The 26,556-nt window shown below is 67.0% G+C and overlaps 2 protein-coding genes across 3 annotated transcripts in view; one reads left to right on the top strand and one right to left on the bottom strand.

Annotated features, from left to right (window-relative positions):
• SLC6A18 (solute carrier family 6 member 18) overlaps nt 1–10,708 on the top strand; it is a 20,665-nt gene extending 9,957 nt beyond the window's left edge. The window contains exons 7-18 of the mRNA XM_055554834.1: nt 671–799; nt 2,073–2,229; nt 2,920–3,124; nt 3,334–3,493; nt 4,515–4,677; nt 5,666–5,787; nt 5,898–6,003; nt 6,655–6,688; nt 8,564–8,672; nt 8,749–8,905; nt 9,397–9,486; nt 10,664–10,708. Coding sequence (XP_055410809.1) covers nt 671–799; nt 2,073–2,229; nt 2,920–3,124; nt 3,334–3,493; nt 4,515–4,677; nt 5,666–5,787; nt 5,898–6,003; nt 6,655–6,688; nt 8,564–8,672; nt 8,749–8,905; nt 9,397–9,486; nt 10,664–10,708 — 1,477 coding nt within the window. The remainder of the gene's footprint in view (nt 1–670; nt 800–2,072; nt 2,230–2,919; nt 3,125–3,333; nt 3,494–4,514; nt 4,678–5,665; nt 5,788–5,897; nt 6,004–6,654; nt 6,689–8,563; nt 8,673–8,748; nt 8,906–9,396; nt 9,487–10,663) is intronic.
• On the bottom strand, nt 10,217–26,556 carry TERT (telomerase reverse transcriptase). Of its 2 annotated transcripts, XM_055554675.1 has the most exons (16): nt 26,213–26,556; nt 24,781–26,107; nt 22,710–22,905; nt 21,477–21,657; nt 20,242–20,421; nt 19,509–19,664; nt 16,730–16,825; nt 16,261–16,346; nt 15,421–15,534; nt 14,858–14,929; nt 14,282–14,470; nt 13,138–13,264; nt 12,382–12,443; nt 11,783–11,907; nt 11,351–11,488; nt 10,217–10,973 (listed from the first exon to the last, which is right to left on the bottom strand). In XM_055554675.1, exons 1-16 carry the CDS (start codon nt 26,429–26,431, stop codon nt 10,870–10,872), a joined length of 3,372 nt encoding a protein of 1,123 aa, XP_055410650.1. In that variant the 5' UTR covers nt 26,432–26,556; the 3' UTR covers nt 10,217–10,869. The 2 variants fall into 2 exon arrangements, with proteins under 2 accessions (XP_055410650.1, XP_055410651.1); XM_055554676.1 differs by lacking the exon at nt 14,282–14,470.

Below are 26,556 nucleotides of genomic sequence, written 5' to 3'. Positions count from 1 at the left end.
AGCCTCCACGTGGGTCCGTGGGGGCAGCCTCCGCGCAGGTCCATGGGGGCAGTGGGCACGCGGGTCTGTGGGGGCAGCCTCCGCGCGGGTCCGTGGGGGCAGCCTCCGCGCAGGTCCATGGGGGCAGTGGGCACGCGGGTCTGTGGGGGCAGTCTCTGCACGGGTCTGTGGGGGCAGCGTGTGCGTGGGTCCATGGGGGCAGTCTCTGCACGGGTCTGTGGGGGCAGCCTCCGCGCGGGTCCGTGGGGGTAGTGGGTGCGCGGGTCCGTGGGGACAGCGGGCACGCGGGTCCGTGGGGGCAGCCTCCGCGCGGGTCCGTGGGGGCAGCCTCCGTGTGGGTCCGTGGGGGCAGCCTCCGCGCGGACCCATGGGGCAGCGGGCACGCGGGGGGTGGAGGGCCCAGGGGCCTCCAGTGGTCGCTCCTGCTGTGCTTCTGCCTCCGCTCTTGGACGGCAACCACTGTCGATTCTCACCTGGAGACCAGGCACCCACACCCAGGGCCCCCAGCTCGCTCCTGCCCCGAGGCCGCAGAGGAGACGGGCCCTGAGGGTTGGCACCAGCTGCCGCCTTGAGCTGGGGTCCCGGGCGGGGTGGTGGGGAGGGCTCTGAGAGGCCGCGCCCTGCCCCAGGCCTCCTCCCTGGGGCCCTAAGGCCGTGCGTGTCTGCGCAGGAACAACTGCAGGAGGGACGCGGTGAGCATTGCGCTGGTGAACAGCATGACGTCCCTCTACGCGTCCATCGCTGTCTTTTCTATCTTGGGGTTCAAGGCAGCCAGCGACCACGGGCGGTGCCTGGACCGGTGAGCGGGGGCCCTTGGGCACTGAGGAGTCAGGGACGGGGGCGGTCCGCCTGGAACCAGGGGCAGGACCCGAGCTGGAGGCTGGGTCTTGGCCGGGAAGACAGGTTCCAATGAGGGAGTTGTGGACAGGATGGGCCCCCGGCCAACGGCCGGTATCCTGACGGGAGGAGGGGCACACGCAGACACGGAGGAGGGGCGGGCTACAGGGAGGCGGCCACGGTGCAGGCATACCTGGGGCCCTCCCCTGGGCCATGGGCGACCCCAGCCCTGCCCATGCCTCGTCTTGGACTCCCTGCTCCAGAGCGAGGCGGTCACCGTCCTGTGGCGTCCAGTCGCCCAGGCTGCGGTCACTTCTCACCACTGTCCGGGAGCCGACCCCGTGAGGACGGCCCCACGGGGGAAGTCACCACATGGGATGGACGGCCCGGTGGCCTCCCGACGCAGGTTCCTGGGAGAGACCCACCAGAGGGGCACAAGCCCGCCCTCTGCCTGCTGCTGGAGGTCCAGGGCAGCTCGTGGATGATGGACTCGTTGGCAGTGTCAGCAGGGCACAGGGGAATGCCTGCCATGAACCCCTGGCCACGCGGGGGAGGAAGGGCAGTCACCCGCACCCCAGGCACAGCAGAGCACGTGCGGGGCTCGGGGACCCCAAGAGGCCGCAGTGGCCACAGCGTCCAGTGCGTCCCAGGGAGCAGCGTCCCACCACAGGCCAGCTCTTCCCGCCGCTCCCCCCAGACGCCCAGAGAACAAAACCACAGAGTGGCCAACACCAGCTCCCCACGGCCGCACCTTGGGAAGCGTCAGCACCTTCTTGCTGCCCCAGGGCCACTAGGCTGCGCACACAAGCAAAACCACAGACAGAACAGACGGAACGCACACGCATGAGAAAGCCACGGCCCCAGCCAGCCTCTGAGAGGCTCGTCCACGGCCCTAGGGGCAAAGTGTCCCGGGGCCTGGCAGGAACGGGCGCGTCAGCCACCCCAGTCACCTCTGCAAAAGGCTTTGGGACTCTGCTGGGCGAGGTGACAAGCATGTTCTAGCGAACAGTCTGAGCCGTGATCCCTGAGACGGACGCGGAGGTGTGAGGTGCTTGAGGCCACCCTTGCTGAGGAGGCTGGAGCCCACAGGCCAGGGGTCAGGAGGCTACGTGGCCTGTTTGTACCCTGGCCTTAGGGGCCGGATAGCCTGTGTCCCCCACATGTGTACAAGACCCCGGGCGCCCCGCAGAGCCCGACCCCCGGGGGCAGCTCACCCAGCCTCCCCGCCCCCGCAGAAACATCCTCCACCTCATCAACGCCTTCGACCTGCCGGAGCAGAGTGTGTCCAGGGACGCCTACACTGCGGCCCTGGCACGTCTGAACGCCTCTCAGCCGGCACGGGTGGCCGGGCTTCCCCTGGAGGCCTGCCGCCTGGAGGACTTCCTGGACAAGGTGCGCAGGGGCCATGGTGCGGCTGCAGGGGGCTGCAGGCGTTGACCTGGGGTCAGGGCTGAGCCCTGGGGCCTAAACGCAGCTCCTCTGACAGGCCCTGCTCTGCAGGTGGGGTCCAGATGGGGAGAGCGGGCCTTGGGGCTGCCCAGAGTCCAGGGAGAGGGGCGTGAGCACAGCCCCGAGCCAGGCCACGGCCAGCCGATGTGGGGCAGGGACAGTGGCTGGGGGTGGGCAGGCCCCTGCGGGAAACTGTTGAATGGGCTCCTGAGCCCCAACCCCGGGGGCGCGCGTCCCCCGCCGCAGGTGATTTAGGGGACAGGGCACCTCCCCGCAGAGGTGCACCCGCAATATGTGGTAACACGGCCCGGACGAGGCAGGGTCACCTCTGCCTGACCCAGGAGGGCGCCCTGGCCTTCCAGCAGGGAGCGTGAGGGTGGGTGTGCGTCCTGGCGTGGCCCCTGCTGGCACACGCGTGTGTCCTGGGGGGAATGCTGGCACATGCGTGTGTCCCAGGGGCATGCTGGCACACACATGTCCTGGGTGCATGCTGGCACATGCGTGTGTCCCGGGTGGAATGCTGGCACACGCGTGTGTCCCGGGGGTGTGCTGGCACCTGCGTGTGTCCCGGGTGGAATGCTAGCACACGCGTGTGTCCCGGGGGCGTGCCGGCACACCTGCGCCGTGTTGCAGAGTGCCTCGGGCACGGGCCTGGCCTTCATCGTCTTCACGGAGGCCGTGCTCCACATGCCCGGTGCGCCGGTCTGGGCCGTGCTCTTCTTCGGGATGCTCTTCAGCCTGGGCCTGTCGTCCATGTTCGGGAACATGGAAAGCATCATCACGCCGCTCCTGGACCTGGGGGTCATGCCCAGAAGGGTCCCCAAGGAGGTGCTGACAGGTGAGTGCACAGCCAGGCCTCCTCGCTGGACGTCAGATGAGCCTCCCCCACGGGGGCTTAAGGGGTGGTCCCGGCAGCTCAGGCTGACCCTCCGAGGGCCAGGGAGCATGGGCGGGCACTGCGTCCCGCATGGCCCCCAAGGGTGTCCTCCAGGCCGCGGTGCAAGGCACACGGGGGGGCACCGGAGACGCCTGACAGGTCGTGTCCAGGCCTGGCCTGCCTGCTGTGCTTCCTCGTGGCCACCTGCTTCACGCTGCGGTCGGGGAGCTACTGGCTGGAGATCTTCGACCAGTACGCCGCGGCCCTGAACCTGATCCTCCTGGCCTTCTTCGAGGTGGTCGGGGTCGTTTACGTTTATGGGATGAAGCGGTGAGTCAGCCGCCTGGCCCGCCCCTCTGCTCCCGGCGTCCCGTGGTCCCTGAGTGGGACTCAGGCAGCGGTGGGTGACACGGGCCATCTGAGGTCCCCCCAGCGAACCTGTCCACAGGCATAGCCTGGCACCACCGCCTGGCTGTGCGGAGGCCCATGACTAAACAGTGGTCTCCAGCCACCTGCGGGAGCTCCCAGTGTCCAATCACAGGTGGACCCCAGGGCAGGAGGGCCTGCCCAAAGCGCCAAGAGCCAACCTCCCCTGGAGGCCTCCGAGGAGACCCAGCGACATTCTACCACCCTCACCCGGCCCAGGCCCGAGGCACACACACACACACACCTGCACTCACCTGTCACCCTGTCCAGATAGGGACCCTAGAGGTTGTGACCCCGACCTTTGTTCTAAGAACTCCTGGGAGGCCCTGAATGCGAGCCTCCATGCTGCTCTACGGGCAGAGGGACAGTGGGCTTGTCCCCAGGGGACACGCCCACAGATCCAGCAGTGGTGTGGGGGACAGTGCACCCCTGGACTCGGGGGGCCACGTGGTCTCAGAAGGGGACCCTCAGGCGCCCTGCGGAGGAGAGCTGGGAGGGGCGGGGACAGGAAGGGCCCTGGGGCGGGGTCCGGAGCAGCTCCAACCCCCTCCCATGTGTGCCGTGGCCGCTGCACATCCTGGGCCTCTGTTCCTGCCCTGGGACCCCAGTCAGGTGTCGCGTCCCCCCCACAGTTGGTGGGGGCTTCTCTGCGCTCACAGAGCTGGAACTCTCCGACCGGGGCCAGACCCACAGGTCCTGCTGCTCCCTGGGCTGGGCTCAGCGACCCCTCGGGCCTTTCCCATCCATTGACCTGGGGGTGGGGCGAGTCCTCACCAGAACCCAGACGGCTGCCTCGTCCAGGGGCCACTCGGGAAGACAAGGGACGGAGGTCAGAGTGGAGGTGGGGACAGTCCCTTGGGCCACATCCTGGTGGACAAAGGCTGCCGGCCGAGCGGATGGGGACTGAGCCCAGGCTCTGTGGCAGGTTCTGCGATGACATAGCCTGGATGACTGGGAGGCGGCCCGGCTTCTACTGGCGGGCAACCTGGAAGGTCGTGAGCCCCCTGCTGCTGCTGACCATCTTTGTGGCCTATGTTGCCCTCCTGGCCAGCTCGCCGCCACGCTACAAGGCCTGGAACCCCCGATACGTAAGTCCTTTGGGTAGGGGGATGACCCCAGGGCCCAAGACCCAGCCTCACCCCCCTCCCCGGTGCCCACCAGGAACATCTGTGCGCTGGGGCCCACGCGGGCTGCTTTTTCCCTGGGACCCCAGGTCCCTGGCCCTTGATGTCCCCTGGGGCATCGGTGCTGACTCCGGCAGCCCCAGCGACCTTGGGCTGACCTTGGGTGCAGGCCTCGGTCAGCGGCGGGAGGGCAGTGCAGGCTCCACACTCTGGTGACCCCGTGGGCCCCTGCAGCCCCTTCCCCGGGGACGGGGGCTGTGGGGCCGGCTCTGCAGATGCCTGGCCAGTCTCAGATGGGACCCGCCGTCGAGCCAGCCAAAGCACAGGGTGTGGCCTGGACTCTGGAGCCAGCTCTTGGCCCCAGGCTGCGCGCTGAGCCCATGAGCTCCACCAGCCTGCTTTCCATCTGCCAGCTCAGAGCCGCCCCTTCTCTGGGGTGTGGACGCAGCCGGTTCTAAAATCTCCCCAGAAAGCAGCTGCCCAACACGGCCAGACGGGCATAGGAGGAATGGCGCCATCTTCTGGGGGCTCCCGCCCTGTTAGAGTGACCACGGGCCTGAGATCGGGCGGGTGGTGCTTCCCTCACGGAGGGAGAACGGAGTCTGACCAGGCCCAGCAGTCAACCCCAGGACCGTGCAGCCCTTCGGGTGGTCCAGGGTGGCTCTCTCCAGAACGCGGCACCCCAGGTCCCCGGCCTGCCTCTCGGAGCCTAACCCCACAGGTGGCTTGGCTGGCCAAGTCCCCGAAACTTCAGCTGCCCAGGTGCCCACTGCTAGGGAGCGGCCCTGGCCAGGCGCCTTTCCCTCCACCCGCCCTAGAGGAGGAGACGGGCTGAGCTGCCCCCCACGCTCACGGCCCCTAGGGCCGAGGGCCAGCCTCCTCTACACAGGGAGTGCGCGTGGGGCGACCTGCCTGCTTCCCGGATGCCCCTCTCAGGCCTTGTGTCCTGCAGGAGCGGTTCCCCTTGCGGCAGGAGAAGCCCTACCCGGGCTGGGTGCTGGCCACCTGTGTGCTCCTGTCCTTCCTGCCCACCCTGTGGGTCCCGGTGGTGGCGCTTTGCCAGCTGCTCGCCCGGTGCAGAGAGAAGACGTGGGACCCGCCGCAGGACAGATGCCCAAAGCCGCGGGGCGGCAGGGCCTGCTGAGCACGGGGCCAGGGTGGCGGGAGGCCTGCCTGTGCCACAGCCGGGGCAGCACCAATACACGCATGCTTGGCCCCGAGGGCCCGTGGTCATTGTTCCCGACGCTGTCGTGCCCTCCGGACCCGCTCACGGCACCGCCCGACTCCCATGTCAGTCCACGCTCCTCTCCAAATGGGCCAAGTCCATTGTCCGCCTCCTGGGCCCTGTGGCCGGCGGTTCTGCATGGGGCCCTCGGGGAGGCCGTGCACTGAGTCCACGGGCAAAACGCTGGTGGTAGGGGGAAGGGGGTCTGGGAAGGCCCACCTGCACCCCACACCAGATGGACAGCGTGAGGCAGGGCCATCTGCAAGGAAGGCCGCAGGGCTGGGATGGAGGCCCAGCCCCACAGAAGGACCTTTCTCCACCTGAGCCCTGGTCCCAGGGAGGGTCTATCCTGGGCGTGCGTGATGGGGACTCAGGGCACCTGGTGCACAATCATCCCAGAAGCATGGGCCGCTCCCTCCTCCCCAAAGGCCACGGAGCTGGGGCACCGAGATGCTAGCTGCAAGGCTGGCTCTTCGCAGGCTTAGCTTAGACACACTGCCCTTTACTCTTCCGAGACTTTCAAGTCAAGGAGGGAAGGGAAGGCCGATCGTCACGCAGGTCTCCATTCTCTCCAGGGGAGGAGGGCCAGCCTCCTTCCCGAGCATGGGTCCCTCCCTGCACCAAGCCCCACTCCCAGCAGCCTCAGACAAGACCTGCCCTTTCCGGGGCCCGTTCGCCTCCCCCCGCCCCCCTGCGCTCTGGACCTCCTCCACCAGCCGGGGACAGTCCTGAGGGGCCCTGGACACACAGGTGAGCTTCCGGAGACCCAGCCTGTCCTCCGCGTCGTGATGGGAGCGCGGCCCTCTGCGCCCAGCCCCAGGCAGGCGAGTGCTGTCCGTGGTGCTGAACCAGGCCCTCTGACACGGCCCCGTCGGAGGCCGGCACTGCGCTGGGGCCCCGGGACCCCAGAAAACGGGGCCGGTCACTGCTGCATGCCTAAGAGGAGTGGGTATTAAAGCCGGGTCAGCGCAAGTTTGCCCCGGAGTGAGCCCTAAGCCGCATGGGGTGGGCGGGGTCTGCACTTCACCCCCATGCCGCCCTCAGTGACTCAGGGCCCCCTCTTCCAGAGAAGCACCAACACTGCGTCCACCTCAGCCTCCCTCCTCCACGTGCAGGGACCCCAGGCTCACACTAGCCCGCCTGGGAGGCAGGTCCAGGCCAGCTGATGATCACTAATCCCCGTGATGCCCTTCCACCACGTCCAGGACAGGCTCTCGGGCTCTGGGGTTCAGATGTCCGGTTCCCTGTGCATATTTGGGGGTCACCACCTTGCCTCCCACCAGCACTTGGAGGGCCCTGAGCTGAGGGGTATGGGAAGCCCTCTGCCCCATGCTGACCTTCACAAGTAAGCATGCCAGGGCCAGGTGCCAGCACATGCCAGGGTTACAGCAGTGAGTGGGGGGCAGGCATATGGGGCCAGGGGCCCCGGGTGTGGCCTGTGCCCTGCTTTCTCTCCTGCCTCCTTACTCGTTTCCCGCCTTGACTCCCGGAGGCACACAGACCTGGGGGCGCATGAGCATCTACTTCACGTGCAGTTTAGAGCTAGTGAAGTCAAAGTTGACCCGTTGTGTGCAGCTCTTTCCAACACCATGGACTGTAGCCTGCCAGGCCCCTCTGTCCATGGGATTCTCCAGACAAGCACACTGGAGTGGGTAGCCATTCCCTTCTCCAGGGGACCTTCCACCCCAGGGACTGAACGCAGGTCTCCCACATTGCAGGCAGATTCTTTCCATCGGGGCCACCAGGGAAGCCCGTCTAGATCTAGGGAAGCCTGGAAACTAGACTCGCTCAGAATTCTATCCTTTTCACGTTTCACTCTGAGGAGCCGCACGGTGGTTTTAAAAATGATAAATCAGAGCAAGATCTTAGTTGAGCCCGACCAGAACATACGCCCTTTCCAAGGGTTTTACACTTCAGGAAAAATACAAGTGATTGATTGTGAGTAAAATCGGGATAAAATGCATTTAGTAGACAGAGTTTTAGAGGCATGTGGATGCTGGAAAGCTGAGTGATGACTGGCCTTTATGGAAAGGCCAGAAAGAGGTTTGGGGCGCAGGGAGCCCACAGGTGGGGGTCAGCGGGATGCAGCTGTGGGGTCTTGGTCACCTTCCCCTGCCCGAAGCACCTGGCACCCTAAGCAGCAAGTCAGTCCTCCCCAGAGGGGGCACCGCCAGGCGGGCACACCAGGCAGGCAGGTGGGGCCGGTCCCTCGCTGTTTATGATGTGCGCCTGGACTTGGGTCCATTACAAACGAACGCACCAACCCAGTCACTCGGACGCAGCCTGCAGCAGCGGCAGTTGACAGGCGACGGCCATAAACGCGGCCGGCCGGCACCGGGCACCGCGCTCAGCGGCAGCGGGCTGCTCCCACAGCGACCCCGACCAAGCTCCACTTGACAGCCCCTGCCTCAGTGCGCGGTCCCGCCAGCAACACCCCAGAAGGGAGCCTCGGGAATCGGCCACTGTCATCAGGATGAGCTTGTGCCGGGCACAGGGCACAAGGCGGCCAGCCGCCCAGGTGGCACCCTGAGCTGCCCCTCCTGTTCTCATGCCCGCAGGGGCCTAAAGGCAAGGACAGAGCAGAGCAGGGCAGGCCAGGCCCGTTGTCCTGATCAACACCGGCAGCTCCTGATGATGGATTCTCCTGGGGGGAGGGTGCCCCACAGACCTGGGCCCAGGGGGACGTAGAGGCCTCCGACAGGGCGCTGAGGAGGGGACCCCCACTCTCACACAGGTCCCTCCATAACCTCACACCCCTCTTCCTGCTGGCTGAGTCGCACGCCCACCACCTCTCCCTGACCCACCTCCAGCGCCCTGACCCTGGGCCCACGGCCACTGAAGGCTCCGCCCCAGGGCCACTGCAAGGGGGACAGTCCCCAGGGCAGCCTCCAACCTCCCCACCCCTCAGACAGCCTCAGCAGCGTGTGGGACTTCAAGATTCACATGCCCAGACCTGCTGAGCCAGAGGTGAGACAGGGGCACCTGTGTGGCTCACCCCCCACCAGACTGGGGACCCAGCACCTGTGTGGCTCACCCCCCACCAGACTGGGGACCCAGCAGCCGTGTGGTTCACACCGTCCCCCAGGAGGCCAGGGGGGAGCATCTGTGTGATTCACCACCCCCGACCAGGGGACCAGGGACCCAGCACCTGTGTGGTTCACCCCCTGCCCCCCACCAGAGGGCTCAGGTTGAAAGCTGACCCTTGCCTCTGAGCCCCAGCCCTCCTGGGACAACTTCTCTGGGACAGCTGGCCACCACCAGGTTAGGAGCTCGCCGCACCTCTCCACAACCTCAGGGCCACCTGTCTGCCCAGGCCCTCCATGTGGCCCCCAAAGCACAGCCCTTGGCCTCGAGCCCCGTGTGGCCCCCAGAGGTCTCACCCTCGGGGACCCAAGCAGTGCCCACCGAGGAGCCTCTCTCTGCGCACCCTGGCCCAGGCCTCTGCTGCTTCTCCACAGGCACTCCGCCTGAGTCCAGCTCAGTGGACAGAACGGCACGTGAGCAAAGGAGCCCCCGCGGTCACAAGGAGACAGGCGCTGGTCACCCGGGTGACAGGGGGCAGCCCACGCGGGCACACAGGCGCTGGTCACCCGGGTGACGGGGGGCAGCCCACGCGGGCACACAGGCGCTGGTCACCCGGGTGACGGGGGGCAGCCCACGCGGGCACACAGGCGCTGGTCACCCGGGTGACGGGGGGCAGCCCACGCGGGCACACAGGCGCTGGTCACCCGGGTGACGGGGGGCAGCCCACGCGGGCACACAGGCGCTGGTCACCCGGGTGACGGGGGGCAGCCCACGCGGGCACACAGGCGCTGGTCACCCGGGTGACGGGGGGCAGCCCACGCGGGCACAGGCGCTGCTGCCCAAGCCCGTCCGCCTGCCCAGGTCCCGCTAGTGGGGACAGGTGAGGGGACAAGCACCCTGGGAGAGGGCCAGGCCCACGCCTGGACCCGTGTCCATGGCCTGCGCTGTCCACTCCACGGGCCCTCTGGAGAGACGAGGAGTCCAGGGCCTGCTGTGAAGGGACAGGCAGGGTCAGGGGTCCTAGACCTCGGAATGTTTGTGTCCACCGTCTCCCGAGTGTGCATAGGGCATGACCAGGCTGCTGCAGGCAGGGTGGGCGCTGGTCCGGCCTTGAGGGGCATCCTCTCCGGTCCCCTGGCTCCTCCAGCCACACCCTGCCCCCAGGATACCCCCCTCCAACTCCTGCCAGGCCAGGGACCCGGGAGCATCAGACACCCCGCGGGTGTACATTTTTATAACCACAGAAGCCGGTACTGATGGACATGCCCTTTAATACAAACATCCAGAGAAAAACAGCAACAAGCTGTGGAGATGGAAGGCGGAGGCTCGCTGGCCTCCTTTGCCACGGTGACGTGGGGGTAGGGGACAGGAGGAGGCGCAGATGACCCCGGCCCAGTGCTGGGTGGGGACCAGCTGCCCGCGGAGGTCAGGGGGGCAGGCGGGCATGGGGGACGGCGGGGCCCCCAACAGCTGACTGCAGGGAAGGCCCAGCAGGCTGGACTTCGAGCTCAGCGGGTGGAGGAGGCAGGCGTGGACCGAGGGCTGGGCGGGGCGCAGGTGCACTGTCAACAGCAGGCAGGGCCCACTCAGCCCCCGAGCGCCCCCCAAGCTGCTGGACAGATGTGTGTCCTCGCTATAGGGCAGGGGAGAGGGGTGACAACCCCCCCAACTCCCTGTTCCGACGCCTGACCACCCCGCCAGGCTCTCCCACACGTCTCGCTGGGCCCGGCGGTCAGCCGCTGGTGATGGATGGTTTCTGGAGAGCCACGGGGCAGTGGCCCCGCTCCCGTGAGGATGTGGGGCCGGCCCCCCTTTCCGGGGCTCTCGGGGGGGCCCAGGCTTCGCCGTGGAGCGGGCCCCTCCCGTGGGCTCCGGAGCCCATCCCTGGCTGTGGGCAGGGCTGACAGTCAGTCCAAGATGGTCTTGAAGTCCGCGGTCAGGGCGGGGTCGGCCGCCGCCTCCAGGGCGGCCCGCGTGGGCCCCGGGAGCTGCCGGTGCAGCCGTGCTCGGGCTGTGGAGGGACTGGACTCAGAGCTCCTCGTGGGGGATGCCAGAGACCGCCGCTCACCAGGCACACCGCTGAGGCCATGCGGGCACCCATGCTGGGCCAGCTGTGCGCCGGCAGGCTTGGGGATGCGAGCCTCAGCAGGGGGAGACAACCCATCACGCCCGGGACCACGGGGGCAGCTGGGCAGAGCCTGAGGGGACGCGGGTAGGGGGCTGGTGGGCAGACGCCGCGGGGAGCAGAGGCCCCCAGAAGGGCAGTGAGAGGTGGCGGGACCGGGGTGGGTGTGCCCTGGGCGGGGCAGGGCTGTGACCCCGGCTCCTGGGGACTCCTGGGCCCACCCACCTGCCCGAAGAGGCTGCCTTGTGTCCGCCCACACCCACCTGTCCGGAGGGCCCCCAGCAGGCGGCTGTAGGTGACACGGTGGCGAGCCAGCTTGTGCAGGAAGGCATGGAGACACAGCCACTGCGCAGCTTCAGACGGGAACAGGCCGGAGGCGCCCCTGGCCCCCAGCGACGCCCCTGGGGACACAGGAGACTGAGGCCCCACCCGACACTGTGCCGGGGAGACCGGGGGCCCTGCAGGTGGAGAGCATCAGTGCGGTTTTGGGGACAATGTTGTGGGGGGGGTGGTAAAATAGCCATTTTGTTTCAGGAGCCACCCCGATAGGAGCCCGGGGAATTCTGACAACGGAGATGTTTTCTTCAACTTCTCCAAGAAACCTCCACTAACAAGGGGCTCAACCGCGGAGCGTGGGGGGCGTGCAGCCCAAGTCCGCGCCCCCCGCGGGCCCTCAGCCCCGGGCGCCCGAGCACCTGCGTTCCTGGCTTTCAGGAGGGCGTAGCCGCGGGACGCGGTGTCCGCGATGACCTGGAGAAAGAACGCGGGGCTGCTCCCGACCGGCTGGCTGAAGGGCAGCTGCAGCACGCAGGCGTGGAACCTGGGGGCGGGGCCCCGTCAGGACACGCCCCCTGGGGCGGGGCCCCGTCAGGACACGCCCCCCACGCCCCGCGAGGGGCTCCACGGAGACCGCTCAGGCTGAGCCTGGCTCGGGTCCCGGTTATGGGTGGGTGAGCCCCGGACTCCACGGTCAGCTGCCTGCGCCCCGGCTCAGCTCCTGGAGGCGGACATGGCCCCAGGGAGGGGAATGTTCCGGAAGCTGGTCTGCGCTGATTGGTGCGGCTTCCCGCTGCCCCTCCTGGGGGCACCTGAGGGCTGGTGGCCACCGCAGGCAGCGCCCTCTGCTCCCTGACCCACCCTGCCTGGCCCTGCAGCCCTCCCCCCGCCCCAACCCCTACGGACCTGGCCCCCGAGTGCTCCCTGGGGAAGAGCAGCGTTCCGGGGTGCACGAGGACCCCAGGACACAGGCTGCCTCCTCGCACGGGGAGCAGCGTGGCCCCCCTCCCCGACGCACCTGTAGGCCTGCAGCAGGAATATCTTGTAAACGTTTGTGAAGACCGTCTGGAGGCTGTTCACCTTCAGAAAGAAAAGAGGAGAAAACACTGCTCCTGAGTTTGCTTTACGGCCACATCAAGCGGAGCAGGAGAAAGGGTCGCCCTGGTAAGAACCCCACGGCCTCTCCGAGAAACCCACCAGGTCCCCCGGGGCCCTCAGAGGCAGCCAGGCCCGCGGGAAGGGTAAGGGCGGGAGCCTGGCCGGACGACGGCCCAGGCCCCATGGGGACAAGCAAGGGCCACAAAGGCCCGGCCCCAAGGGGACAAGCAGGGGCCAGGCGAGGACAGCGGGGTGAGGGCTGTGGGCACATGCATGCACACAGCTGCACACACGTGCACACCCACATGCTCGGTCATACATACATGAGCACACACATGTGATGACTAATACCCTTTCACACACAGGCACACACACACACCCGCATGCTCAGTCATACGTACACGAGCACACATGTATGTGATGACTAATATCCTTTCACACACAGGTACACACGCACACCCACACGCTTGGTCATACGTACACGTGTGTGATGACTAATGCCCTTTATATCCTTTCACACACAGGTACACACGCACACCCACACGCTTGGTCATACATACACGTGTGTGATGACTAATGCCCTTTCACACACAGGCGTGCACCCACACCCACCCCCCCAGGATCTACAACACATGGGGTACCAGCTGCCCCCGTGCCCCGCGGCCCCGCCCCCCACCTGCAGGTCCAGGAAGAGCCCGTGGCACTTGAGCTGCAAGACCGCCAACAGCTTGCGACGCATGTTCCTCCCAGGCTTGAAGCCCTGGGTGAAGGTGAGACTCGCTCTGATGGACGTCCGGGCGTAACTGTGAGACAGGATGGGGTCCTGGGAAGCGCGTGTGTCCACCCTGCATTGACCCACACTTGGATGTCCCGCCCCTCGGCTACACTGATTGGCCAGGAAGGCCGCCTGTCCCCCACACGGTCACAGCTTCACAGGCGGCCAGGCATGACAGTGGGCGGGTCACGACTCGCCGGTGTGTGGACACGCGAGGGGGTGTCGGGAGCAGCAGGTGGACACACGGAACCGCAGACGGAAAGCGTCCGCCCCTGCGTCTTTCCAGGGAGTGCCCCACGAGGGAACGCCCGGCGAGGGGCCGGGGGCAGACCCCAGCTCCCCAGCAGGACTGGGCTAGCACCACAGGACAGGATAGCCCCATCCAGCAGTGCCCTGAAACTGCTCATTACTCACAGAGCAGAGGACACGCCTGCATCCACATTGCTCCTCGGGCCTCCACGTCTGTGTAAAGCCTGGGGCTCGCTGCACCATCCCAGGGCGGGGCGGGGGGAGGGGAGAGGGCCGCCAGGGGCTCAACTGTGTCCCCAAACTCACAGGCTGAGCCCCGCCCCCGCGACCGTTCGGGGACAAGGCCTTTGAGATGGTGACTAAGGTCAAAGAGAGCATAAGGGGGGCCTGAATCCACTGGGACGGGGGCCCCAGGAAGAGACGCTGAGACGCTGAACACAGAGAGTGACCACATGGGGGTTGGGGGCGCAGATGCGTCCACACGCCCCGGAGAGGCCGCAGGAGGGATCGGCCGGGGAGGGACCTACAGAGCCGACCACGTGCCCCGAAGCTCCGTCCCCGACGGACCAGAGGGGACCACGAACCCCAGAGCCCAGTGAGACCTGGGGTTCGTGTCTGGCAGGTCCTGCCTCTCCAGGTCACAGCCACACGCCTCCCCAGGGAACACGCTCGTGCCCGAGTCCGCTACATGGTTTCCTTTCATGAAAAACGCTCAGAAAACCGCTGCCTTGGAGAGCCGGTCCCCGCTGCCCACCGTGTGGCCTCTGACCCCCAGGGCCCGGGGTCTGTCACTCACCTGGAGTGGTCGCCATGCACCTCCAGGGTGCGGGTGTCCAGCAGCAGGCCGCACCAGGGGAACAGGCAGTGGGCCGGCAGCTGCAGGGGCGCCACGCCGCCCAGGGCCCCGGGCTCCACGGGGAAGTTCACCACCGTCTTCCGCAGGTTCACTTGGCAGCCGTACTCGGGCACACCGCGCACCAGCGTCCTGAGGCCGGGCGCCGTGTGAGCACTGGACGGACAGGGCCGCACTGGGTGTCTCGGGGGCGCTGGGCAGCGTCACCCAGAGAGACAGGCAGGCCACTGAGGGTGGGCTGAGACCGTGGGCCCCCGCGCAAGGCTGGAACGGCCCGGCTCTGCGGAGCGACCTGCTGCTCGTGATCAGGGGCCAGGGAGGCTGGTGGCAGAGGCGCCCCAAGGACCAGCCCTGAAGCGTGAGTGGACGCTGGGACTGTACGCCAGGCTCTTGGAGCCCTGGGACTGTGCCGTAGGACGCTCCCCAGAGGCGCAGGGATGCACGGGAGGACCGTGTTCACACGCCTGCAGGACGTGTGCTGGGAGGCGCGTGCAGAGAAGCACACACGGGGGACCTCACCTGAGGAAGTCTCTGGCCCGCGTCAGGTGAGGGGTGACCAGCAGGAAGTCATCCACCAGGCGCAGAAGCACCCTGGGCACAGAGAGACCCCACAATGAGGGCAGACCCTGAACACACCGCTGTATGCCCACACACAGCGTCCTCCCGGGGGCTGGTGAACGGTGCAAGGCTTAATGTCTGAATTCAGCCGGACGTGAATAAAGTGACCTTCTCCAGAGAAGCCAACCACAGACCGCTGTCCGTGGGATTTGGCTCCGGCTGGGACGAGCAGGGCCCAGCAGTTGGGCTGGGAGCAGACGGGCTCAGTGCCGGCCAGATGCCCTGGCCATGCTGCAAGCCATGCTCACTCCCTGCTCGAGGCCTGCTGAGCACCACCCCCAGCCCTGTGCAGCAGCCCCTGCACCCAAGACCAGAAACAGAGGGGCCCCAACAAGGCCACACCTGCCGCCACGGGGGCCACGCCTGCCGCCACGGGGCCTGTGCCTGCCAGCATGGGGGCGCACCCGCCACCATGGGGCATCCCCATTGCCACGGGGCTGCGTCCACTGGCCCGGAGGCTGTACCCGTCCTGCTGGACTCCAGGGAAGAGCTTGTTCTCCATGTCCCCGTAGCAGAAGCTGCAGAGCAGGGTGGAAAGGATGGAGCCCTGGGGGATCCCCTGACACTGGATGTAGGACCTGGGGGGCAGGATGTGGTCAGCAGGTGGGCCGGCCACGGCGAGCCTCACGTTCACATCATACACACACATGCACCGACACAGCCACACGCACACACAGGTGTGCACACACCACTCCCACCTGGGGGAATGCGAATCAACACATTCGTCACACCCCCCACGAAGCCCTGCCACACGCCAGCCCGGCCACACGCGGCACGACCCCGCTCCACGAGGGGTGGTGGCCCTGGGGAGGAGTCAGGCTCCAGGCCTTTCACGCAGAGAAGGATCTCCTCCCCCTGGTGCCATGTCCACGCGTGTGCAGACCTGTGCTCTCGTCAGAACTCGCCCTTCGGTGCAGTGGGCGCGCGTGCCTCCCCAGGAGTATGTGCGAGTTTATATTTTACTGGACCTGCCTTGCCATAAGCATTGTAGTTACTTGGAATGTAATAATAACGAAGGTACATACTTTAGGCAGAAAGTTTCCTGAGCCTGGAGCACGTTCACAACCCCTGAGACGGCCGTGGCCACGAGCCCGAAGCCCCCTGGACCCCTGCGACCCCTGGACCCAGAGGGCTCTCACATGGACGCCACCAGAGCAGATGTGGTTTCACACACATTAAGAGAATGACCAGCTGCCTTCTGACCTCGAGCACGTCCCGTAAGTGGAGGGCCGTGTGCGGCCGCCCTGGCCATGGGGCTGGGGCGCCTCCTGGGCACTGAGTGGGCAGGCGGGGCCCAGACCTACCTGCCCCCGATCCTGATGACGTGGCTGCGGACCAGGTGCAGGAAGAGGTTGAAGAGGCTGCTGCCAGGCTCGTTCAGGGAGCAGCTCTGCAGAGGCAGGCGGGCAAGGGGCTGGAGTGGACGCTGCTCTGGGCCGGCATGTGGCCCGGGGGAAGGGGCCCACACCCAGAGGGAGGCGGCAGGGAGCCCCGAGGGCCCAGGCCCCGCTGGGGAATCTGCTCATGCAGGAAGTGCGTCCCCACAGGGCTGAGTTGGGGGCGGGTCTGTGGGGCAAGCCCTCTGCCCTCCTGGAGGAGGTGGACACGCGTTCTTGTGTACTCAAGGCCAAAATGGAGGGAGAAGACGGGCAGCAAAGCGCAGAGGGGCCACGGACGGCAGGGGTGCAGGAGGCCCGGGAGCAGGAGGAGGTGCCCAAAGGCAGGGGCGCATCTGCACTGGCCAGCCCACGAGGCACGGGCGCCCACACCCACCTGCTCGATGACCACGGTGTCCCTCAGGGAACCCATCGCCTGCAGATGCTCCACGAGCTGCCTCAGGTACGGCTGGAAGTCCGAGAAGGTGGACACCTGCTGGCCGAGGACGGGGTGAGGCGGATGGACACCCCACCCCAGACAGCATGGGTGCTCAGGACGGGGGTCAGACCTGGGGGGCTGGCCACGGCCACTGTGACCGGGCAGAAAATGCCGGGCCGCCGGGGGTGCCCAGGAGGTGCGGACACAGACGGACTGGGGTCTTGGTTTTCGGGGTGCATCCTGCTTTCCCCTGACCTCTCCCCAAGGCCGGGATCCACTGAGCAGAAAGACTATGGGGTTCTGGGCCACGAAGCAGCAAGGACGAGTTTGGGTGGACCCCGGGAGCTGGTGATGGACAGGGAGGCCTGGGCCATGAAGCAGCAAGGATGAGTGTGGGTGGACCCCGGGAGCTGGTGATGGACAGGGAGGCCTGGGCCATGAAGCAGCAAGGACGAGTCTGGGTGAACCCCGGGAGCTGGTGATGGACAGGGAGGCCTGGCGGGCTGCCGTCCATGGGGTCGCAAAGAGTCGGACACGACTGAGCGACTGAACTGAACTGAAGCAGCAAGGACTGACGGCATCCCCGGGGGAGCTTGCAGAGCAAGGGCCCTCACTCAGGCACCCCAGGAGCCACGCTGAGCCGAGCACGTGGTCCTAGCAGCCAGGGGGCTGGGCCCGGGGGCCCCTCGCAGTGGACACGGGGGAAGGGGAAGTGAGGCAGGCCAGACGCCACGCTGTCCACAACGAACCCTTGCAGGACTCAGGTCACAGCTCCACTGTCAGGGAAACACCACCCACCCTGGAAGAGAACTCACAAACCCACACGTTAACGTTCCTAATCACAAAGTCTGGCACTTTGTGGAAAAACAGGCCCAGGTGTGACCAAAACCTCTCACAGGACAGACAGACGAGAAACCTGCCCGGGGGCTGGGGAGGCGCCAAGTTTCTGGAATTTTTAAAATCAGTCAAGATAACACTGCTAACAAAACAGAGGCAAAGCAGAGGGACTTAACCAGAGACCGGGAACCTGTGAGAAAAAACAACTTCTAAACCTGAAAAACAGGCCAGCGAACTTAAGGCCTGGTTAAATGCGCAGACGAGTGAGCCAGAAGACGGGCCTGGAAGAGCCCAGCCTGGAGCAAAGACGGGCTCAGAACAGACCCTGGTGACTTCCCTGCGACCCAGGGGCCACGACGCCAAGCTCCCAAGGCCGCGGCCCAGGTTCAGTCCCTGGTTAGGGACTCACGTTCCCCACGCTGGAACTAAGATCTGGGGCAGCCTAATTAACTAATTAAGATAAATCAGCCCCGCCTGAATGAGGCAGCTCGAATAACAAACATCCCGACAGCACTGGGGTCAGGCAGCCAGCAGGCGGCGGCGCAGGCACGACACGGTTTCAGCCCAAAACGGCAGAGAAGCTGGGTCCGTCAAAATGAAAAACATCTGTTCAAAGAGACTCGCTTGCGACGGCAACGGCAGGGTAGGCTGAGACAGCATCCACGACCGCCCAGAGGCGCGTCCCCAGAACATGGGCTCATCCCCTCGACGACAAAGGAGACAGACAGCCCCACGTGGGGAGACTGGACGGGCGCCCCCCAATTCCCCCAGAGGACATGCCAGCCGGCAGCTGACACATGAGGTGCCCAGAGCCCGGTCCACCGGACCTGGTCCCAGAGACGGGCCCGTGTGGTCCCACCGGGCTGCCCGGCCACATGCTGCAGCCCTGCCCTTCCGGGCCCCCAACACGGCCCGCTGGACCCCCTGAGGCCCGCAGGACCGCACCTGGCACCTCTCGGGCGACGTCTCCTAAAATGACACAAGCCTGGAATCCACCCACGGGATTTGGGACGAGGGTTTGTCTCCACAAACAGCGCATCACAGTGGTGCTGGCAACCGCCTGGATCCACATCCGGGCACGAAGCAGCAAACGCCCACCCCGCGGAAGGCCGGGCCTCACCCAGTAGCATCAGAGGCCGCCACAATGGCCCCAGACACCCGAAACCGGACCGGAGAGCTTGCTTGCATGTATCACAAGGTTAGACGGGTGAGCCTGCTGCCTGTCGGAGGAGGGGGCCTGGAGGGCGTCCTGCGGGTGCTGCCTCACCCGTGTCAGACGCCCAAGATCCCCCCAAGCTCCCTGCATCACACACCCTGGACTCACAAACGCGCTCAGCGGTGCCTGGGCCCAGGTTCTCTGTGCGCACTCCCCAGCGCTTCCCGGGAGCCCAGCCACGTCTGTCTCCCCAGCGCTTCCCGGGAGCCCACCCACGTCTGTCTCCGGGTACACACGCTGCTCTGGGCGGGGGACAAGCGCTAGGAGCCCCCGTGGCCTCGGGGTCCACCCAGCGCCCGCGTCCTCTTCCAGCCCTTCCTGGCCTGAGATCCCCATCCCTGGGGGGAGAAGTGCCCCACCCACCCCATGAGGCACGTGCGTGCAGAAGGCAGAGCAGCCTCCGAGTCGCAGGCAGGACGCCCTCCCGCCCCGCCTCCCCGCCACGGGACACACACACGGTCCTGCTGCGTGGCCACGGGGACACCTCAGGACACCCGTGTGGCTCTGCTGCCGCCAGGGTCCCCCGCTCTGCGCAGCTCACGTGCAGTCAGGCCTAGGGGAGGGGCGGACCGGACGGGAATACCGGTAAGAGTAGTCCTAGGGGCTCCACAGTGCTGAGCGTGCGCCCCCCGACCCGCAGACCACGCCCCGCCGCCCCGCACTGCACCGGCCTGTGGGGCTTACGTGTCTCTTGAAGGACTTGCGCATGCGCCCGCGCGCAGTCCGGACCATGGCGCAGTGGCGCACACAGTACGTCTTCTCCTGCGGCTGCAGCACGTTGGCGATCACCTCTGCCAGCTTGTCCTGGGGGAGGGCATCGTAGGCCCCCACCACGTCCACCTATGCGGGAACAGGGGCCTGAGGACACGTTCACTTCTAACCCCGAGCTTTGGGTTCGGCTGGTCCTGACCTGCCATCAGCGGATGCTGGGGTGAATCGAACATGAGGGATGGGGAGACCCAGTACCCCCATCCCTGCCCTCCATGGGCTCTCTCTGAGACACCCCACAGCCCTGGACTCTGAGCACCCCCAGGACTAGCCTGCGTGCCCTCTCTGAGCTGCAGGCTGGTGTCCCAGACAACCAGGGCATGACACAGGGCACCCGGCACTGGGGTCTGAGCAGGTTTCTCCTTCCCTGGAGGAGATCCCTGAGGGCAGGAGCCCCGGGGAAGTGGGGTGCACTCCCAGAGTACTCCAGAGGCACAGAGCCTCTGCCCTGGGAGCCAGGCCCCTCCCTGTCTTGCAGCTCGCAGGAGAAGCTGCGAGTCATGTTTACCATGGACGTGGCTCCACCAGGGGTGGCCCGTCGCGGCACACGGGGCTGTAGGAGGTGGCCACTCCCCTCATCAGCTGCGCCGGGCCCACAGGCTCACCTGCGGGCCCGCTTCTCTCCAGAGGGGTGGGAGCGGGCACCCACCTTGACGAAGTAGAGCGGGGGGGCTGGGCCCCGGGCCCTCAGGGGCAGCACGAAGGCCCGCCAGGCCCTGTGGATGTCGTCCATGCCCAGCACCGAGGCCCCCAGGAGGCCGGGCCGCTGAGCTCGCTCGTAGTTCAGCACCGCGAACAGCGTCTTGATCCGTGAGCTGAGATGCTGCACCTGCAGGCCCAGCCCAGACGACAGTGTCACCTGAGCAGCGATGGCCAGGGACTCGGGGTCAGACCGCCCCAGGGGCCGTCCCCAAGGGTCACCAAGCGTCAAACAGCCCCCAGGGGCCGTCCCCAAGGGGACTCGGGGTCAGACCGCCCCAGGGGCCATCCCCAAGGGTCACCAAGCGTCAAACAGCCCCCAGGGGCCGTCCCCAAGGGGACTCGGGGTCAGACCGCCCCAGGGGCCATCCCCAAGGGTCACCAAGCGTCAAACAGCCCCCAGGGGCTGTCCCCAAGGGGACTCGGGGTCAGACAGCCCCCAGGGACAAGGGGCAGGTCCCCTGCTCTCTGCTGCCCCCTGTCCACCAGCCCCCCTCAGACCCCAGAAAGACCATGTGGCCAAGCTGCCCACGCCCACTTCAGACCCCAGGGTGTCCCCAGGGACCTATCCTGGGATCACGGACACCAGTTGTTGAAATAGCAACCAGCCACACGCTGGGTCCCTCTCCTCACCTGGTCCCCCCACCCAGCAAAGAGGGACGCTGCCTCCTGGGGGAACACTCCCACAGCGGGTGAGCGATGCCTCACTGCTCGTGGACAAGCCCCCACCAATAGTGATGGCTTCTCTTTGTCACTAATCACCCCAATCACTGCAGGGGGCTCTGGCAGGGGCGGGAGCTGCTGGTGACACAGGGGTGGCTGGGGGGGGGGGCGGTGGTGCGGGGGGACAGTCACAGGGGCCAAGCACAGGGGTGAGGTCCTGGGGACCCTGGCAGGCTGGTGACAGACGTCACATACCCCTCTGCCCCGGCACCCAGAGAGCACACTGCCCCCCTGCCCTAGGGGATTCCAGGAGCCAGGGGGGCACAGCGGGGTCTCAGAGCCGGGCCGGCACCCCGCAGGACAGGCCTCACTGGGAGCTCCTTCTCTGGATCCAGGAGTCCTCCGGCCACGCCCCCTGGCTCCCCAGGACCTCACCGCAGCCCCCAGACACCCTGGGACTTTGGCCACAGCCACTGGGCCTGGGTTTCAATGCACTTTGCCCAGAGCAACGCGAGCAGCGACCTTCTTGTCTCTGGGCGGCGCCTGGGCGCCCTCAACACAGCCCACGTTCACGATGGGCCGCAGCCCGCCGGGCTTGGGGACGAAACGGAGCCTGGATGTCAGCAGAGCCGGCCTGGCCTCCTGGTGCTGCCTGACCTCTGCTTCTGACAGTTCTTGAAGCCGCACACGGTCTAAGTGTTGTCTGAAACAGAGGTGCCCGCGGGCAGCCAGGGCAGGTCAGCCTGGTGGGCGTCCATGCCCATGCAGCGGGCAGAGCTCATGACCGGCATGCCCGGTTCCTGGTGGACAGAGCTCTGACCAGGACTGGACAGGACGGCTCGCTGGGGAGACCCTGGGGTCTGGAGTGGGTGTGGGAAGCTTGGCCACCAAGTGCTTCTGGGGTCTGAAGGAGGCTGCTGGGCAGGGACCCCACGTCCTCCTCCTGGAACAGGCAGGGGGTGCTTGGTGGAACCCCCAGGAGGAGCAGAATCATCTCCCCACGGACCAGCCTGAGCTTTAGCCTTCACCCTAAAACCATCCACAGGCATGGGCAGGGGTCCTCCCACCTCCTGGCCACTACGGGGAGTATGCTCCCCAGGCTGGTGGCCCCGAAGGAAGCCCATGGTGGGACTCGAGCATCCACCAGGTAGGGGACAGGCCGCAGGGGCCCCACAAGAAAAGCCGGGCTGCCCACTTCAGTTTACATGCTAGGAAATGCTTGAATGGGGTACCCTCAGTCAGACCCACGGTAAGGGCCTCCAGAGGCTCCCCAGATGCCGGAGGACACGGGCCCCGGCCCATGTGCTCAGGGACCCCTGATCCACCCCTGACTCAGGGACCCCAGCCCACATGCTCGGGGACCCCCACTTAGCTCCTGACTTGTGACTTGGGGACCCTGGCCCACGTGCTCGGGGACCCCCACTTAGCTCCTGACTCGGGGACCCCAGCTCTGCTCCTGACCCAGAGCACCTCCCCTGCCCAGACGCTCAGCTGGGATCCCTCTCGCTGGGCGCCTGGACAGGCCCAGCTCGTGTCTCAGGCGGCCCCCCCAACCCGTCCCGGCTGGGTCCCCGTCCACTGACAGCCACCCAGGCCTTCACAGAGGACACAGATGGCGGGTGGGGACAGAGCTCGTGGCCGCCGTGTAGGCACTCAGCCCCTGGGTAGCCTGCTTCACGGTGCCCCCAGCACCCCCAGTGGCCGGCGTCAGACAGGTGGGTCCGAGCGTGCGGGCGCGGGCGTCCCCCTGCGTACCTGACGCCCAGGCGCTGCAGCTGGCTCCAGACGCGCTTCCGGAAGAAAAAGAGCCGGTTCTTCTGGAACGTGGTCTCCGTGACATAGAAGAAGCTCCTGAGCAGCTCCACCACGTAGGCGCCCATCAGCCAGCACAGGAAGCGGCCCAGGACAGCCTCGCGCCGGTGGTGCTCCGCGGCAGGCACGCAGCGAGCCCCTGCGAAGAGAGACACCGGTGCTCACCCTCCACGCTGCCCACCGCAGGCCAGGATGGCTGCCCACGGCCTCTGAGTCCACGGCGACTCGGAGCAGGGGCACAGGAGAAGGCGGGTAACTCAGCAAGGAGCTTCCCCGGGTCACGGGCTAAAGAGGTGCTACCGGATCTCTGCGCTTTGATAGAAAATGTTTTTAAATGAGGTTCCCCTTTCTTTTTACTTTCCTCTTGTGGCTACTGTAAGATTCTGAATGAGGCATGGCGCTCACGTATGTTCCTGCCGGACAACGTGGACCCGGAGCCCCAGCACTTGTCCCTGCGCATGCAGACTGGGGGAGCCGGGGCTGCTCTCCGTACGGGGGGCTTGGGGGGGCTGCGCTGCAGTTTCAGGCATTGCCACAGGGCTGCAGGGGCTGGAAATGCCCAGGGGTTTGCAGGCTGAACACAGGGGGGGCACGCAGAGGCGGTCGCAGGCTGAGGAATGCCCAGTGCTGCCGGCTCCGGACACACGCCCCGCGGCCCTCTGTGGTTTACGCTGTGCCACAGGGGCCTCAGCACCAACAGAGCCGGGGCCTCACCGGCCGAAACCGGTTCAGAGGACAAGGAAGGGGGCCCGGAGATGGGTCTGGGGCAGGACGGTGAATAGCCAGCGAAGGAAAGAGGAGGGGTGAAGCCACGCCCACACTGACCGAGGGAGCAGGGAGAGCAACGTCTAACTTGAGCCACGGCTGGCTGAGCCGGGAGACAGTTCAACTGTGATCCGACCCCAACACGAGAGGCTACAGTTGGAAGGAAACCACCCCGAGGGCAACAGAGAACACAAATCTAATTCTAGACGAGACACCCACACACACACGTGAAAAAATGCACATCAGGAAACGGAATAAAGACACAGGAAAAGCAGGCAAATCGGGAAGATGAGAAAGACGCACCCAGGCTCGCCGGTCAGCACAGAGAAGTATAAGTGCAGGGAAGCGGCAAAGACGGTCAGACGCGATCAGAAAGACTCAGCGCTGCGACCTGACACCTACGCTATGCATCCTCACAGGACAGGAGAGGCTGAAGTTAAACACTAGATAACGGAAACCGCCTCGTGGGGAGGCAGGGAAACAGACTCTACGGTAAAGAGACTCACTAGACGCTCACGAGAAAAGCTGGCGCACGGGTCAACGAGGGGGCCGAGCCATCACCTCCCTCCAGATGCCAGGCTCTCAGGAGTTTAGGGCTCAGACTGGGCAGTGCACAGAAGGGGCTGGCCCTGCCGCTCCTGGCTCTGCCCTGCGGACATGCTGGGTGGCGGCTGCACGGGAGGAGCCCCACATCAAACCCAGACCGCCACACAGGGAAGGACCCCAAAGGCCCAGCTTCACAGAAAGTCCGCTGCACCCCAGCAGCTGCCCACTGTCCTGGGACCCGGCTGGCAGCCAGCTCTCCCCTCTGTGCCCGCCCAGCCCGGGGCCTCGGTCAAGGACACAGTCCTCTCGTACCGGCTGCCAGTGGCCCTGGCCTGGTGGACGCACAGTAGAACTCACTGGGTCTGCAGACGGCTGACCAGAGCTGGCTGGGGAACCCCGAGCCTTACCTCCCAACCCCACCCACGGGGGTTCTCAGCCCAGTTCCCACTTCTATCAGGGAGCATCGCTCAAGGCAGCTAACCTTGAGGTCAGAAAGGGATGATGAACCCCCGCAGCCATGCCCACCGGGGCTCCAGGTGCCCCACCTGCCATCTGCGAGTCCCCCCCTCCACTGCCCCTTCCCAGGCCCAGAACCTCCATGAAGTCCAGTATCCACGCAAGCGGGGTGGGAGACGGGGTCAGAGGTGGAGAACTGAGGTGCGGAGCTACCAGAAGCCCCCGCCCCCTCCTCCGGGTGCCTCACCTGGGCTTGCGCGCAGCCAGGAGCAATCCTGCACCTTCATCTTCCACGTGAGCTCCTGCTGCGAGAGCCTGCCGTGCTTCCCCAGGGAGAGGAGCTTCTTCACGTTCCGCAGGAAGCGCCGCTCGTTGTGCCGGGAGCCCCAGAGGCCGGAAGGCACCAGGCGGCGAAGACAGGCCCGCAGGAGGCCGTACACCTGCCAGGGGCTGCTGTGCAGGCGGAGCAGCTGGACCAGGCGCCCTGAGCTCGCCTCGCCCTCGGGGGCAGCCGCCGGCCTCTCTGCGGGGCAGCCGCCCGCACCAGGGCGCTTCTGATGGTCTGGCCCCGCCGGGGCCGCAGAGGCCGGCAGCGGGCAGTGCGCCCTGAGCAGCGCGCCATAGGGGCACCGCGAATGGTTCCCAAGCAGCTTCCGGAACAGGGGCCGCATCTGCCAGTAGCGCGCGGGCAGGCGGCGCGGCCGGCGGGGAGCCCCTGGCGGCCCGGGCTTCGAGTCCAGAAAGATGGTTTCCACGAGTGTCCGCGCCCCGGCCAGGCTGGGAGGCAGGGAGCAGAGCAGGAAGGAGCGGCGCAGCTGTTCGCCACCGCCGGAGCAGTAAAGGAACCGCTTGGTCTCAGCGCAAGCTCCGGCACCCGGCTCGCCCTCCGGGGGTGACAGCCGCCAGGACGCGGAGCCGACACCCCGCTCGCCGCCAGGGAAGGGGCGGCAGGGCCCGGGCACGTCGCCCTCCCGAGACTTGGCTTCCGCAGCGTCTCGGGTAGGTGTCACCACGCGGGGCGGGCCGCGGGCCGCCTGCCCTTCGAGATCCCACCCGGGCTCCAGGCCGCGCCTGGGCCTCTTGGCTGGAGGCAGTCGTCCCCGCGCGCTGCCACGACGCCGCCTCGCGCCCTGGGCCCGCGCCTCCAGGAGTCTTTCGGCCTCCCCGTGGCCGCGGTTCGACGAGGCCGGGCGCGGGAGTCCGAAGCCCGCCCGGATCCCGCCCACTTGCCGCGTGGGCCGAGGAGCGGCGGCGGCGCGGAGGTCGTAGAGTGGCGGCCCACACACCTGGTAGGCGCAGGTCGGGGGCACCAGCAGGTAGAGCGCGCAGCGCGACAGCAAGTGGGTGAGCACGTCGTCGCCCACGCGGTGCAGCAGCAGCCCCCAGGCGCCGCTGCCGCGCAGCGTGTCGGTTACCGTGTTGGGCAGGTAGCTGCGCACGCTGGTCGTGAAGGCCACGGGCGGCCCGCCGCGGGCCCCGGCCAGCAGCGTGAAGCCGAAGGCCAGCACGTTCCTCGCGCCGCGCTCGCAGAGTCTCTGCACGACTCTGGCCACCAGCTCCTTCAGGCAGGACACCTGCGGGAGACAATCCGTGAGTCGCTGGGGACACGGGGACGCCCTCCCCCACCCCCTCCGCTATCACCCCGCCGGCCCCGCCCAGGCTACCCGGGGACGGCCCACCTGGCGGAAGGACGGGGCGGCAGGGGGCGGCTGCGCGTCCCAGGGCACGCACACCAAGCACTGAGCCACCAGCGCGCGGAAGGCCGCCGGGTCCCCGCGCCGCACAAGCCGGTGGCCCTGGGGCCGCAGGCGCCGTACGAAGGCGGCCAGGGGCAGCACCTGCCGGTAGCTGGCCCGCAGAAGGGCGCGCACGGCCCGGCACCTGGGCGCGCGCGGCATCGCGCGGAGGAGCAGGGGTCCGGGCGGAGGAAGGGGCGGGGCCGGGCGGAGGAAGGGGCGGGGTCTCGGATGCCCGCAGCCCCGCCCCCTGCGCGCCCTCGGGGCCCGGACGGGGGCCCGGTGTT

This window comes from Bubalus kerabau, chromosome 18 (genome assembly GCF_029407905.1).
Source record: "Bubalus kerabau isolate K-KA32 ecotype Philippines breed swamp buffalo chromosome 18, PCC_UOA_SB_1v2, whole genome shotgun sequence".
NCBI classification, from domain to species: Eukaryota; Metazoa; Chordata; class Mammalia; order Artiodactyla; family Bovidae; genus Bubalus; species Bubalus kerabau.
Note: the sequence above shows the minus strand (reverse complement) of the source record. Positions and strands in the feature narration are given on the sequence as shown.